At 48.4% G+C, this 15,892-nt stretch overlaps 1 protein-coding gene across 6 annotated transcripts in view; it reads right to left on the bottom strand.

Annotated features, from left to right (window-relative positions):
• Positions 1-15,892, bottom strand: part of SZT2 (SZT2 subunit of KICSTOR complex) — a 52,720-nt gene that overhangs the window by 25,999 nt on the left and 10,829 nt on the right. For 3 of the 6 annotated variants that reach the window (XM_063165903.1, XM_063165904.1, XM_063165906.1), the window contains exons 10-28: positions 13,975-14,206; positions 13,183-13,312; positions 11,812-11,954; positions 11,084-11,236; positions 10,505-10,619; positions 7,789-7,994; positions 7,181-7,405; positions 6,670-6,748; positions 6,285-6,382; positions 5,864-6,032; positions 5,268-5,382; positions 4,667-4,780; positions 3,976-4,176; positions 3,742-3,854; positions 3,081-3,222; positions 2,403-2,561; positions 1,590-1,794; positions 1,281-1,393; positions 560-818 (exon numbers count right to left, since the gene is read on the bottom strand). In XM_063165903.1, coding sequence (XP_063021973.1) covers positions 560-818; positions 1,281-1,393; positions 1,590-1,794; positions 2,403-2,561; positions 3,081-3,222; positions 3,742-3,854; positions 3,976-4,176; positions 4,667-4,780; positions 5,268-5,382; positions 5,864-6,032; positions 6,285-6,382; positions 6,670-6,748; positions 7,181-7,405; positions 7,789-7,994; positions 10,505-10,619; positions 11,084-11,236; positions 11,812-11,954; positions 13,183-13,312; positions 13,975-14,206 — 2,971 coding nt within the window. Of the gene's footprint in view, positions 1-559; positions 819-1,280; positions 1,394-1,589; positions 1,795-2,402; positions 2,562-3,080; positions 3,223-3,741; positions 3,855-3,975; positions 4,177-4,666; positions 4,781-5,267; positions 5,383-5,863; positions 6,033-6,284; positions 6,383-6,669; positions 6,749-7,180; positions 7,406-7,788; positions 7,995-10,504; positions 10,620-11,083; positions 11,237-11,811; positions 11,955-13,182; positions 13,313-13,974; positions 14,207-15,892 lie in introns of those variants that run through there. The other 3 variants (XM_063165905.1, XM_063165908.1, XM_063165907.1) reach the window with 2 other exon arrangements.

Genomic DNA, 15,892 nt, shown 5'->3' with positions numbered 1-15,892 from the left:
CTGTTTCTTTCACAGACACTAAGGCACAGCACTTCTTTCTCCCTTAAGCTTTCAGAGGACATACAAACCTCATAAATACCCTAAGGAACAGGACAGAAGTTTAGCATATTTCAATTCTGCCTTGGTGTTTCCCTTGTGCATTTTTTCCAAGAGCTTTAATTTTAAAAAGAGAGACTTTATTCATTAGAAAAGGATAACAAAGCTGTCATTCACACCAGAGTCAACAGCAAACTCAAATGAGTCAAGCAGCAGCAGGAGATGCATAATTTCTCCAGAAACAAGTCTTGCAGGCTTGCAAACAAACTGCCCTCCAGCTCAGGCCAGATGGGACAGCAATGAGCCAAGACTATCAGAGAAAGAAAGGATGGATGTCATCAGAGATTGTAAAAAATAGAGGGTCCTGGTGGACACCATCCCAGGTGGGTATCTCACTGTAAGTGTCTGCTCCTCTGTGTGGCTCTGCCCTACAGCATTTCTTCTAGCAGGCACTAAAAGTTGCTTGAAAAAAGATTTGTCCTGGCATGCTAAGAAGAGAAGCAAGACTGAGATGGGTCCCTACCTTGACTCAGAGACCAAGACACCTCGTTCCCTAGAGCTCTGCTCCTCCTCCTGCTCCATGCTGCCCACTTGGAAGCTGGCTGCCTTGGAGTGTGTGTGGAAATGCTGGTGGCTCTCTCGGAACGAGCGCACGTGGCTGCACACCGTCAGCAGGAAGTTGGTGATGTCAATCTCCTGCAGCAGCTCCTCACAGTAGTCCATGGCAGTAAGCAGGTCCTGGGAGCTGATGCTGTGTGACTGCTGAAGGCTCTTGAACAGCCCTAGAGATAAACACAGTGCTTGAGCATCCCATGGCATCCAAGGATGTGGGGCTGTGGGAGTCAGGCAGTGGGCACATATGGATGGATCTTCACCAAGCCCCAGCAGAGAGCTGGAGTCAGTGCTGGTGCTGGAGACAGGAGGCAGCCAGGGCACCCATGCCACGTGTTAGCCTGGCTTGGGTGACACAGAGTGCCCACGGCATCTGTCACCCTGAAGGTGAGAGGAAGGCATCAAAGAAGGGATGGTCCCTCACAGCACTCCACAGGTTTGAGAACAGCCTCTGCAAGGCCCATAAGGAATGCACAGAGGCATCTTTAAATCCCTCCTGGTGGTACATCAGTCCCACAGCTCCTCCCTTTGCTAGGAGTAAGATCCCAAGGAAAGTGAGACATTGCTTTCTTAGAAGAACATCCAGGGTCCAACCCCAGTCCCACCACAGGTCCCACTGTGCTGCTGTTCACCTTTCACATAGCACTGGTGGGAGTGCTCCTGCAGCAGTGTGCAGTAAGTCACCAACTCCTTGTGCTTGTGGTCTAGCCAGGCAGCAGTTGGAGGACGCTCCAGAGACTGGGACCTGGAGAAGAGGAACCACAGCCTTTAGCACCAGTGAAGCACATTTTAGACTGTAAAAGGCTCTGGTGCCAGTGAAGCAGAGCCTAGGGCATGCACAGGCAGTGGCTGCTGTAAGGCAGAGAGGCCCAGCCAAGAAGACAGGGCCAGAGCCAGCCTCTTGCTGAGGAAACTCCTCTGTTTTCTGTCTAGGGCATTACCTGAAGAAGATGTCCCGGGGAGGGCGCTGTGCCCGCGGGCTGACGAGCTGCTCCCGCAGCAGCTCCAGGGAGCAGCTGTAGATGTAAATGGGGCAGCGGAAGCGGCGGCTCTCGGCCAGCTCAGACTGCGAGTTCTGCCGGCAGAAAGAGATGTGCACATCTCTCCGTGAGGGGCCACTCTGCTCCCCAGCGTCCTGGCTCACCTCTGCAAAAGTGACAATTCTAAGACAAAGGCCTCTGATATTGTTAGATATTGGGTTTTCAAGCTTCTCACCACTCATTCTTGCCCAGCACCCAACCACTCAGCTCAGTGCTTTGGCCACCTTGATCCCCTTTACAGCCATGACTGCTCATCACCATCACCACCACCACTACCTCGTGCAGCAGCACAACCCTTCATCATCACTGTGAGCGTGCCTGATCTGCCCTAGGGGCTGTGCAATCAAATCCCATACACCTCAAGACCTGTGCTCTTCTCCCTAAGACAGTGTGCTGCTGACAGTGCCAGTCTGGATCATGAAATGAGAGTCACTGACTTTCCAGTGCAGCCCACTACTGCCACTCCTAGCAGCTTCTATCTTACCTGCAACCTTCTTGCCCACAAGGAATCAACCTTGGGCCATGGGCACCCAACTCACATTACACTCCTTCATGCCCCCATGAACATCACTGTGCCTCTTGTCTCAACTCTGCTGACTGCCAGGCAGGAGCTGACAGGCTGCAGCAGCCTGCTACTCCTCTTGCTTTAATCTGCTCAACAGTATGCTCAAGAATAGCAAGGATACTGATACTTTAACAAGGTGCTGTCAGTACCATGAGCTGGTGTTATGCTGAGGGTTGGCAATGGCACTGCAGCATCCCCCTCTTCGGCTCTGACTCGCTCTGCACAGACAGGTCCCATGGTATCTTCTCCAGATCGACTCTCATCTTTTGGAGATTTGTCCAATCCACAAGCCATCAGCTTCTGCACATCTGGAGGAAAAGGAAATAAAATCATCCTTTGTCCAGTGAGAACAGCTTAACCTCTCAATCTACATTCCCAAGAGAGCAGATTTCCTGCTACCTTTTTGTGTGTAGAAGCAGCTTCACCCGAGCCTATCAGCCTTCACCAGTGCCTCAGTGGAAGCCAGACCAGTGCCAATGCCCAGAAGCAGGGACTCTCCCAGACCATCCCATTAGCAACCTCCTTAATCCATTCCTTAACAACCCCACTGGGAAAACAGTCCAAATGGCTGCAGCTAGCAAACAACTCAACACCACATCCCCCACCTAAAAACCCTATGTGGGCAGCACCACATGCTGAGGAAAGAACAGGACATTCAACACTTGGCACTATTCTATTCCTGGCCATGTGGTGCAAAAAGACTGTGCATGAACTCTGCTATTCAATTTTCTCTCCACCCTGCAGGAGCTGATTCTGGTTCTTCTGTTTCCCTGAGGAGATGGGCAGGACTGCTGCCTCCTCTTGCTCCCCACAACAGACCCCCTCACCTGAGAAGGTGGCTGGCAGGAAGGTCAGGAACACATGCTGCGGGTTGACCAGCTTGGCATAACATCGCCACTGAGGGGGAAAGGGCCCCAAGGTGTCACTCAGTGTCACATCATCCTCAGGCAGCTCTGTGTTGCCAAGGCTCTGGTGGAAGAGCAGAAGTTGGATAAACTCATGGCATATGGCACAGGCCCACCTTGAGGCAGGTAGCAAGCACACAGAGCAAGTTCTTCCAGGCCTGCTGGTTGGCACAGCACTGAAACCCCCCTGGTCACCTCTGCACATTCTGGGAGCAGCCTGGCTCTAGCAGTCACCATTCTGGGAGCCGCTGGCTCCAGGAATACAACACAACAGTCAGGAGATGCTTAGCCAGCTGTGCTGGGGCTAATTCTGACTCTAGGCAGTGAGTGCCCATGGTTTCAGAACAACCTGCAGCACAGTACCAGTGCTGCTGTAACAGGCTTGGCCCAGAGTGAATGCAACTATCCACACACCTTCTAGATTCCTGTTTGGCTTCAGACACAGGATACAGCCTAAACTGCTGCCAAAGGTGGGCAAGAACAGCTTTCAGCCTTTCTCAGCCCTTTTAACTCTCCTGCTCTTTATCAGCTGCTGCCTTGGTTTTTGAGGGGGCTCAGGAGAAGGACAGCAGCACAGCAGTACCTGCAGAGTACTTGTGGAGCCAGTCATATCTCTGGTGCCATTGCTGCCAACAAGATGATAGGATGCAGAAGCATCCTGCTGCTCCAGGGTCCCAGAAGCTTTTAGGGTTTCTTCTGAAATGGATCACAGAGAAACCAATCTGAGACACCCCAGCTGAGGGTGAGACTTGAAAGCAAGGCTCCTGAAAAACCTCACTGCTGCTGGTGTCACCACTGCCACACTCCTGGTCCTTACCTCTGATGACAGGGAGCGTGAAGGGGGGCTGATGGCCATCACGATCCCGTTGCAGAACCTGCTCCATGAAAGCCACATGATCAGCATCAGCCATGGGGATCTCCCTGTCACTGAGGTCATGCTGAAGGCAGCCATGGAAGAGGTTTAGTAGCATTTCATTGGGCACAAACGAAGAGTCCTTGGTCACCTCCTCATTCTCTGCTTCAAAACAGAACCATGGCAGCTTCAGAGACAGCACCTCCATAGCCACCACTTGCCCACGACCCCAGGAGACAGCCCTTTGCAAAACAACACTTCCACATAGACAGGAATTTCCCCAGCACCTCTGCAAGACTGACTTGGATAGTGTTGAGGAGGCCCTGGAGTTTTGGCATCATTAGTTACCCTGCACTGACCCACCCTGCTACCCTAACTGTTGTGGAGATGCTGGGGGTACACACAAGAACCACCACCACAAAGCTGCTATCTAGGTTTAATGATTTCAAAAGCAGCTCTTACAAATTATCATCCCAGGAAAGGCAGCAATATAGCTGGACAGCCTGGGGCTGAGAGCTGGGAAGAACAGCACTGAGCTACCAAAGAAGCATGGCAGTGCTCACATGCTGCTGTCCAGGGAGACAAGCAGGTGGAGCAGGCTGTCCATAGTCATGGAGGGAACACAAGGGGAGGCAGGTGGTGAAGGGGCACCTACCTTTTGTCAGCATTAGAAAGAACATTTCCACCTGCTGGCACCTGGGCAAGAGTTTCATGAGGTTGAACTGGAATGGGATCTCATGAACTCGAAAGCCAGACCCCATGTCTGGATCTGCAACAGAGATGAACAGGACCACCAGCATTCCACAAACTGCTCTGGGAACTGTGACTTGAAACTGAGAACAGAGGAGCTCCTCCTTAATGTCCTTTATGACTTCTATAAAACCACTTGCCCAGGCACAGCAGCCCTATCACTGAAGAGATGAGTTCATCTTCCACCTGCTCCTGAAGTCAGCTTCTCTCACACAATTACACAATGGTTGATGTTGGAAAGATCGCCTGGACCAACCCCCTGGCTCAAGCAAGGTCACCTCATCACCTCTCCAGCCTAGACAGAAAGCCTCAGTGCTTTTTTGGCCTTCCCAGGCTGAAGCCATTTCTCTGCTAACTTAGCATAAGTGCAAAAAAGTGACCCAGAGCCATCAAAGTCTACAAAGTTGTCAAAATACCTGTTCTACCTTCTGTGGGTCCTAAGACATTCAAGATCTAGCTGCTTCTTTGCTCCATCAAGCTTGCTAGGACATAGATGGTGGACTCACCTTCAGCAGCTTTGGTGTCTGAGGGAGGGCAGACCCACTCCTTGTTCTGGCACAGCTGGCTGATGTACTCGAAGGTCAGCATGGTGGCGATGCATGCAAGGTCCCGGGGATAGAGCTGCAATAAGAGTTAAGGCTCAGTTTATGCAGAATTATACCCACAAATGCAGAAGAGTCAAAAAGCAAGGAGAGGGAACACCTAAAATCCTGTTCCCTGAGCCACCCTATTCTGACTCATTGCTCCCTCCTTCTCCACCAGCCCTTTAGCCTGGTTTCACCTTGCTCAGGAGAAGTGCTGGTAGCATGACCTGCAGTCCGGGCTCTGGTCCAGCTTGCTCTCCTCCAATGCAATGACTTTTACAAAATAATTTGTATTTTCCCAGCTGTCCCAAAGCAGCATTGCATCCACTGCACTGCAATCAAGAAACCTTTTATGGCCAGTGGCCAGTTCCTCTTTTAGAGCCCTCGCAGACACATCTGTGACTAGCATGCCCATCTCTTCTGGCCCTCAGTATTTACCTGAAGTTTTGTGGTGCACTTACCCTGAACCCTTCTCCCTCCACAAAAGAGCCCATGTCCCTCCCCTTTCAGGGACTCACCGCTTTGGGTATTTTCTGGTAGGGCAAGCCATGGAGGTGCTTCCAGTTCTCAGCAGTACTGTGCACATGGCCACTCTGTGGCTCTACCCAGCACTCAGTGACCAAGTTCAGTTCTGTGTCCACTTCAATGGCCTCTACTTCTGTATCATTGTCATCATCTGTGGAAAAGCTGGAGGGAAGTCAAAAGGAAAGTCCTGTGAGGTGGCACAGAGTCAGCAGCCCACTGTAGTTTCTCTCAGAGCTGTGAGAGCAACTACAGGAACCCAAAAGTGGCAGGCAAGGCCCCAGCAACCTGGTGATCATTGACACCTGGTTATCTGTACCAGATGGTGGAGGTCTCCCTCCTTTCCACACTGGCTGCAAAAGTCTGGAGCTGTGACTCCACTGCCAACCCCCCCTGAGAGCAGAAGAGCAGCCTCACCTGTCCTTGGTGGAGGTAGAGTGGGGAGGGAAGAGAATGTATTGGACGACACAGGTGTGCTTCTCCCTGTCACTGCTGCTCTCACTGGAGCCATCAATCTGGAGAGGAGACACTGCATGAGCCCTAGCCAGCACCCCCTTATACAGACAGCCCCATCAAACAGCACTGATGAAAAGAGGAAGGCTGTCCCAACCCCAAGAACTCCTACAGCACAGCAGCTACCACAAAGCAGCTCTCTAAATGCAGATGAAGGTAGAAAAATGCCCAACCCACAAGTGGCTTTACTTTCTCCCTGTACGTGTCAGGGGTGTGTGCAGATGATAAATCTACCACAGGAAGGTGAATCCACCCCAGGAGCAGCAATGAGGACAGCAGCCAGGCTCACCTGCATGGGCAGCTCCAGCACCATGTTGATAATGCCATCCCCACTGGATGCAAAGTGGAAACCCTCTGACAGACGAACCCTTGCAACAGAGAGGAAGTCAGACCTGCAGGACTTCTCCACCCATACTGCGAGCTTTAAATGCAAGAATGACTGTACCCTTCACCCCAAAACACTGTCCTTCTCAAGACAGGGAGCTGCACGCAGAGAATGGGGAGATATGACACTGCCAGAACAGCCTGTGTGAAGATCAGCACACACCAGGTACAGTAACACCTTTTGCACGTTTTCCAGGACATTTTCTCTCATTTTCTCCAATTACAGCTGCAGAACTGGGTAAAGCACTGCCCAAGTGGCTCTAGAAGCTGCATACAGGACCAAAACCCTCTGCATGGCAGCTTTAACTCTTACCTATTATAAGGCCTCATAAATGTAATAAGCAAGGTTGACTTTGCATTCCCTGTATCCCCAGGACTAGCTTGGAGAAAGGACCCCTGTCTGGTGTGCAACTTACTCTGTGAGTGTGGACAGGAGCTGGGCCACAGCAGTGATGGGCACAGCAGGTGCCAGCCCTGACTGGACACTCCAGATCCAGCGCTGGTGGTAGAAGTAGCGGGACAGGGAAGCCAGGGTGGAGGAGGCGGTGCGATTGGCCACCATGGTGAGGGGACCAGACACGGGGGGGTGCTCCAGGTTCAGGATGAAGGGGGCTCGATAGTCAGAAGGCAGCTTCTCATACCTAGGAGAGGGTAGAAGTGTAACATGCTGACACAGAAAAAGTACAATTTTTTTTGTTTAGGGTCAGAGCTGTCTGGATTCACAACCCACTTGTTGGGCCCAGGAGAGAGTCTTCCAACAGCAGAATGTGCTGGCCCAGCACAGGATCCTGCTCAGAGAGCAGTACCTAAATTACTTCCACACTGTATTTCATTAGGAGAGATAAATTTGCCTGTCCACTAAGAATCCCTGCTACAACTCACAGCCATGCAACCCAAATCCATCCCAACAAGCACCAGTTTCATTCACAGCACTCTCATCCTACAACTGACAGCATCATTCACAGATCTTCCTCCTTCCCCCTTCACAGGACAAGGTGGTGACAGCCTGGTGCTCCATCCCTACCTGATCAGCAGCTTCTCCAACGGTTTGTGCAGCACAACAAGGCAGGGTCTGTCTGAGAGGGCTGACTGGGCCCCAGCCACAGGCGGGGACTTGGAGGGAGAACTACTGCCCAACATTTTCCTCTTTGCTTTTGGAGTTGCCTCCTTGCTCTGCACCCTGTGGGGAAAGCGCAGCTGCAAGATTCGGTCCCGTAACTCTTCCACTATCTGTCATGGCAAAAGCAAAAGGCAAACATGACCAACTTTGTCTGGAGACATAAACCATTCAAAATAAGTGTCTAGAACAAGAGCTTGACCAAAAGGAACAGAACACTCCTTGAATACACAGAAGAGCAGGAGTTAAAGGTAACTTTACTTCTGAGGCACTAGCAAGACCAAGATCAAGATGACACAAGGCTCTCTAGTCCCTCCTTTAAGTATTTTTAAAAGCAAAGGAAGATTAAAAAAACGCCAGAGATTATTTCAAGGCTGAAGAAGTTGCCTTCCACAACTCAGATTAAAAACAAATTAACTGCATGCCAGCTCCTCCACAGATGCAGTTCAAGCATGCACCCTCATTCTTCCCTCCTCCTCTTCTCAACACCTACAGTAAATGTAAACTAGTCCATATCAGCTGTGGGAACAGCACTGGCTCTGTCTTACATATTCCCCTACTACCACATTCATTTGTCAAACCTCTATGGCAAAAGGTTTCAGGAGCCTGAGCTATTTTTTTAGGTTATTTTTTTCCAAGATACTTTCACAATGACTTCCTGATTACTCTTTTAAGCTTTCAGTAGCTCTGAATACAGTTCAACCCACACCAGCATCTGATTCCCACAATAGCCCAGTGTTTTCTTTGAAATTTCTATAGTTAGATTTCTTTTCATGATCTCTGTTCAACTTTTTTCAATTTTTATTACCATTGTAGTTAACCAGAAGAACAGCAGCTCTCCATCTTCCTCAACACAAACTATTTCAGTAACTTTTCTCATCATTACTATGTCTTTTTCAAGGAAAGGAATGTCTCCAAACCCAAATGTTAAACAAGAGTTCTTTCCTGCACTGGGCTGCCACTTGGGTCCCTTTCAAGGTTTCATATCGGTATTACAGAATCACTAATGGTGCTTAAGCTCCCAAATCCCACTATTTTGCAGTTATCCATACTGGCTTCCAGCCACCACCGTGCTGCTTAGGTGTCACCAAAGCACAGAGGTTGAAATAGCTTTGTGCCACCTGCACATTTCCTCAGCTCATGTTACCTTTCTGCAAATGAGTTCCCTACCCTTGGACTAGAAAAAAGATTGGGAAAATCACAAACAGCTTCTGCTGGGATGAAACAGAGCACTTTTTCAATTTCCTTCCTTTGTTCCCCAAGGCAGTTTGCTTTATGACATCCCATTCCTACAGTTCTACAGTCATGCCCTATGCAAAGTCTCACCAAAAAGCTTTCTGAAAGTCAACTGTATGAAGTGCTTTCCTTCAGCATTGGAAATTTGAACTGCTCAGCACAAAACCCCCTTTCCCTTAAACAAAGCAGGCTAAGTTCTACTGCCATCCTCCATACTGAGTAGTTAATCAGCTCTATAGAAGGCAAAAAAAATATTATGGTTGACACAATTTATGATCTACATATAGTTCCTGCTGCAATGACCTGGAGCTTGCCCACAGCTGCAGGGTATGCTGCCTGTCTCATACTTTCTTCATTTGCACCTGCAGAGGGAACTCCAAAAAAAAACCTGTCACTTGGCATTACCAAGCCCACATGTTGACCCAGCAACCACTGCCCAAGTCCTGGATCCCCTAAAGTCATGAAAGGGCAGATCTGCCAGAGTGCCAGAATATTTAGCATTATCTGGCTTCATTATCTCAGAAAGAGATGGCCCTTCCCATGTTTGTTAGCTTCTCCTCAGACTAGTCTCTAACACTAAAGCTAAGCTAGACAAACCAAAGATTTCTTTCGTGAAGATAAAAGACCTAGATTTAATGATAAACCTCTTGTTTATATTAAAAAGTTCACACAGTTTAATAGCAGGGTATCTTTCTCATGCTTTACCTAGGAACACTTAGACTTGTCTCAGCCATTATAACTGGGGAATGAGTTCACACAGCAACTCCACCTTTTGCATCTGACTACGACAGCTCATTTATTTTGATACAAAAAAGTTATTAGAGTCTATCTGACAGACTTTTATCCTGAAAACATTTCCTAGGTACTCATTTTTTTTCTCTCCCTGTACCGCTTACGTGGGGCATTGTTTGCATTTTAACTATTAACTTCCTCCCTGCCCAATAGATTCAATATACATGTACTGGAAGAGATAGCCCAGGGAACATGCAGTACATCTATCACAGAGGTCTCTGCAGATGAGTCAGACAAGTATCTGCTGTTCTTTACAGATGGTATTGATTGTGCTTCGGTCAGAAGGACAGACTAGATAACCTCTGAGTCATTTCAAGCCCCACAACTGAATTAAGCAGTGGGAAAAACACCCATGTGACCAGCTATTCTATTGATCTTCGAGTCTTTGGGTTTAGATCTTTCATAGACTTAACAAACAAAGTTTGTCCCAAATGACCCTTTCTGTTACAGTAGATTCAAGCCCATCTAAGCCTTAACATGGTAGTTATTATTAGAGGGTAGCTGCCTACAGTGTTGCCTGTGATCTACCCATCATTTCTACATTCAGAATTTCTTGCTCTGCCCCCACCCCATGAAGCAGACAGGCAGCTCTCACCTTGTTCCTGGCCTGCGCAGGTGTGCCAATGGGGAAGCCCAGCCGGAGAACCATGCAGGGAGCCTTGGAGATGATTCGTACCACATAGAACGAGGAAGGGGTAAGATCCTCAGACCTAGGGAGGAGGGATCAGGACAAGGCTGAAATGGCATGGATCTTGCTGCTCTGACATGGCAGACCAAGCAGAGGTCTGCTCCACAGAGCTCAATAGCCCACACAACCTCACAGTAACACACATCAGTTCCAGCATGCAGAAACCCCTCAGCTGGCTTCCCTCTCCCTCCAGGCTGCACCTGAACACAATGGAACAGTTCAGAAACTGTAGGATTTCATACTCCTTGTCTAGCTCTCATCCTCTCCTGTAAACATCTGCTTCAGGCCCATAGCCACACATTGGTCTAACCAGCTCCTTGGTTAATGGAACAGCTCGGAAACTGCAGGATTTCATACCCCCTTGTCTAGCTCTCATCCTCTCCCGTAAACATCTGCTCCAGGCCAATAGCCACACACTGGTCTAACCAGCTCCTTGGTCTGGCCACAGGCCCAGCTCCCCACACAGCAGTGCCTCAGAGCACTCACCCGTGGATCAGCTTGACGTAGGAGTAGCCCTCCACGAGCACGAAGCTGCTCCAGTCGCGCAGCAGGGAGGTGAGCGCCGAGTGCGAGATGCGGCACTGGATGGTGCTGTAGCGCCCGTTGTTGCCCGGCGTGTGCAGGTGCTTGGGCACAGGCCTGCAGCGTGGGACACACAGTCATTGCAGAGCTGCAGTGTCTCTCCTTCCCCCAAAACCCACAGAGGCTTTGCTACATCCATCCTACTCTGACTGGTCTGTCAGCCTTTTTTCCTCCACAGCAGCCAATGAATATGCACCTCTCCTAATCAAGCACTGGGGAGAGTCACACTCCACTCTCTTCTGCACAGAAGAGAGTGCACTGGAATTTCCACACTGTAGAGAGCACACCCCTTGTATCCTATCTCCCTCCATGAAATATATGACTATTATTCACATTATTCTGCAACTAGGACCAGCCTCAAGACAGCAATGCTTTTGGGAAAGCAGCAAACTGTGGGTTAGCTCCCAAATGAATGGTCCCATACGCCCTGCAATCAGGAAATCAAAACCCAAGAGGGACTTGAGAAACAACTTATTGTTCCAATCAAAGATGACTTCCCAACCTACTGCCCCTCTCAGCTAAACAAACCTTTAGCATCCATCAGGCCCCACTAGTGAGACCCTTCCCTGGACACCCTGCTTTCCCAGGCTGGCCCACAGTGAGCACACAGCTCAGCCCTGCCCATTACATACGTGTCATGCTCCAGAAGGACGACTATACGATGCATGTGCAGCCACCTCTGCCAGAAGTTGGCATCCATGGAAAGGATGGGCTTCCAGTAGGAGGCAAACTGGGAATGGCTTGAGTCAGACCCACTGTGCTGCAGAGATAATACCTGAGAAAATGATGGGACAATATTCAGCACAAAAGTTCTCTACCCAAAGAGAGCAAGAATTTCTCTAGCAGCTGAGCTGCTGCAGACCAAGAAGGTCACATCTCTGGCTTTGGGTAATTTCCTCTGAACATAGAAAGGGTGCTCACATTGAAACAGGCATTACAGCGTAAGCAAAAATAAATTAGGCTCCTGAAATGTCAAGTTAATTAGGAATTTAACTACTTAGCATCAAGTAAATCAACCATGAAAAAGATAGCATATGTAATGGTGTGCCTTCTGATTGAGAGAGGGATATATGGCTTGTGTCAGCAAAGTAATTAAACACTGAAATTACTCATCTGAAAGTGCTCAGTCAAATAGGGTGCCAGAATGGGTGGCACTGGGCAACTCTGATAGGTTTATATGGTGACACTGATTCCACCAACTATAGCAACTCTGCTGACATAGAAATACAGTGGTGGTTACCCATAAGATGGGATGCCCCAGATATACTGTGGGAGACATAGCCCTACATAGGGAAAATGGACTAGGTAAACCTAAAGAAGAGCTTAAGCAATAAAATAAAAGGGATATTTCTCTGAAGGTACAGCTCTCCTAGCTTTAAGATCTCCTAGTCCTCTTCCATCTATGCCAAGGACACTGGTGGCAGGGAACAGGTAACATGCTGGCTCTTCTGCTTAGTGAGTTTCAGTGAGTTTGAATTTTGCAGTGGAAACTATTAGCTCATATTTTTTTTAGTTTCTGCTGTGCAGATGACAAGTATCTCTCTTGCACCTTCCACATGAGTGCTCAGAGCAATGAGCCTATTAAACAACTATTCAGCACATCGTGCATCTTCACCTGACAGTCCTGAGCTACATCTCCAGGGCACTGGCTGCACAGCCAGCAGCAACTCCATGCCTAGGGGGTATCCACTGAAAAGGCACAGCAAAAGCAAGAGTGTCAGCCTTCCCATCAGTCTCACACACCACAGCACTGCAGGAGAAGGTTTCACAGCACACTTAGGAGACTTGCTGTTGGGCTTAGAGGTGTAGCTGCAACAATTAAGACATAGGGTGAGGTCTCAGAGGGGGAAATGTATGGCATGGGATGTTCATTGCACCACACCTGAACTCTCTGACTGAACAGGATAAGATGAAGACAAGATGAGCAAGAGATGAAGCCTGAGTACAAGAATAAGCAGGGGAGACAACCTGTCCCATGTTAAACAGAGAGAGAGGGAACATACCGGAGTGGTGGAGCCTGGGGGGATGTAGAAGAGGGGCACCCCATTCTTGGTGCTCTCAGGAATGGTAAAGTGTTCTGGGACTGTGTCAAAAGACTGCAGATGTACCAACATCTGATCTGTTTGGTTGATGCTGGAAAAGAAGAGGCAGTTAGCCACAAAAACCCATGCTCTCCCCCTTGCTGCCCCAGTCAGCACAGGGCTTGCACACACAGCACTCTCTGTGCCCTGGGAGCCCATCTACACCAACATAGCTTTACAGGGAATGCTGTGATTCCTTGTGTTAAAGGGGCTTCAGTGTAGAAGCCTCATACATACAGAGGATGATCAGAGTTGGAAATGAAGTGCTAGAAGAGGAATCTGCTGGATAGCTGGGAGTAACAGCCACCCTGGCCAGGAAACAGCTGTGACCCACAAGCACTTCAGCCCAGAGACTTGTGTGATGGTTTGCTGCTCCCAGTGTAAGCATGCAGCACAGCTGTAAGGCTGTGCTATAAGAACACATGACCTCCATGGGATGGCAGTCAGAGGCAAGGTTTGCATCCCAGGACCCAGATCCAAGAGCAGCAATACCACTACCCTGTAGCATTCTTACAAACTAGATCACAGACCAATTGAAATCTTTTCCTTAGCTAGACAGCAAGCTTGTAATCAGTCATGAGTCATTCCCCTTCCTCAGAGCACGTTCCTTTTGAACCCTGGGTTGAGATGGCCACCTGCAAAACCCTCATCCTAGCATGCCAAGGAAGGAATTACTTGGTGGCACTGGCAACTGCTGGGCATGGTGCAGCTCACCTCTGCAGGGTGTTCCAGAAGCGCCGGATGACTGTGGTGCGGTACAGGCTGGTGATGGGCTTCCTCATGGTGCAGCTGATGTCGTGCAAAATGTCATAGCTTCCCTCCATGGTCACTTCCACCCAAGTGCTGCGTTTTGATGGGTCCAGGGGCCAGGGTGTCACAGCTAAGTACTCAATCCTCATGTTATGCTTCCAAAGCAGCACTAGTTTTACCTCCAGCTGAGACCCACCTGCATGGGAGCAGAAGAGAAAATTCAGGTGCTTGCTCTGTACACATCTGAGCATTATCTCTGACCAGGGATTTATGAGTACCATGAGATTGTTTGATTGCTGAGGGGAACAAAGCAATCTAACAACTGTTTGCTTTAGCTGGTCACTCTGTCTCCTCTCCAACTGAGGGAGGCTTTGCTTGCACTGAAGCACATGGCGAAGAGTTTGCAATTCTTGAAGTGTACATGCACTACCTACACCAGAGAAGGTAACTGAAACTCAGAGGAGGTGCTGACATTTGCAATGGGCTCTCTTCTTCACAGCCTCATCTTTGTTTCCAAGAAAACTGGTTTTTTGCACAGATGAGCAGGGTCATTCAACTATAAAGTTTTGTCATCCACGCTGCAGAGTTAATCCATCCCATCACAGAAACACAGGTATCTGATGGACACCGATCACAAACAACCTGGAAGATGAGGCCTAATTCTTGAATTAATCTCTATTCATCCTGCACAGACTGTATTTCATGCATCTAGAATTTCAATCTTCAAAGCTTCTCAACATGTTTACCTTCTCTTCCCAAAGTTAAGATGTTAAGAATGAATATTCACCTATCCTTCTTTTAACCTTTTCCTTTAAATGAGCCTGTCTAACAAGATTAACAGAAACACCTGACAGCAGGCCTTGCTGAGCCAAAAGAGCAGAGAACTATCCCACTCCTGCTGACTGTGCATGTGTATTTGTACTGAAACATCCCAGGGAAACACATGACCACGCTGTGATTTCAACTGCTCCATCATCTATTCTATGTCCAGCCTGCTCTACAGTTTGCCAGACTTGCAGGGTTTGTGTGATAAGTGATTGGATGTGCTGGAAACCTTCTGAACAAATCATCAGCCTGATGCTCTGTTTCCTGCAGAGTTGCATTTGCTGCTGTCATAGGCACATCATGCCATCTCCTTCATGGGCTGATTGAGCTCCACTTTAAAGCCATCTTTTTGCTCTCATGGTCCCTGCAGGGAGGCACCTTCCAAGGACTCTTCCCCCATCAATGTTTAGAAGAAACCTTCCAGAGTAGATGCCAAATTCATGCTTGGTAGTTCTTCTGATTAGATTATTTTTATTCTGAGAAACTTCATTTCCATAACATTGACAAGGAGTGTGCAGTACTAAGAAATCCATACCCAGTTTCAGCTGTTACTGTGGCAGAACATTCCGTCCCCTTAACACACCCAGACCTTCCTGCACCTTAAGAATTCACCTTTCTTGAACAAAGATGATCAAAAGTGTGTACTGTATTTTACCTATACTTGATCTGGGGGATTAGTAGGATTTTATTTAAAGTCAGTAATACTTTCTAAAATGGATGGTTTGTGTTACCACAAATGCACTTGCCGGGACTGCACCATCTGTTGTTTCCTATGAAGATTGTCTTGTTTATCAGAGAGGCTAAACAAGAATTTATGGATTCATCTCTTTTTATTTCATACTGTAACCTCATCCTTATTGCTTTAGAGCTCATCCACTGCTTTCTGCACAATCTTTTGGTTCTCATAATAAAGCCTTTCTACTTCATCAGCAGCAAACATGATAAATAAATTCCCACATTTTTGCTTAGATCATAAATGAAAATATTTCCTACTTCCACTTCTGTTTCCATTAGTCATCCTGGCTTCACTCCTGTGATCCCACACAAGCAGAACTAA

This window comes from Melospiza melodia, chromosome 11 (assembly GCF_035770615.1).
Source record: "Melospiza melodia melodia isolate bMelMel2 chromosome 11, bMelMel2.pri, whole genome shotgun sequence".
In the NCBI taxonomy this organism is placed as follows: domain Eukaryota; kingdom Metazoa; phylum Chordata; class Aves; order Passeriformes; family Passerellidae; genus Melospiza; species Melospiza melodia.
Note: the sequence above shows the minus strand (reverse complement) of the source record. Positions and strands in the feature narration are given on the sequence as shown.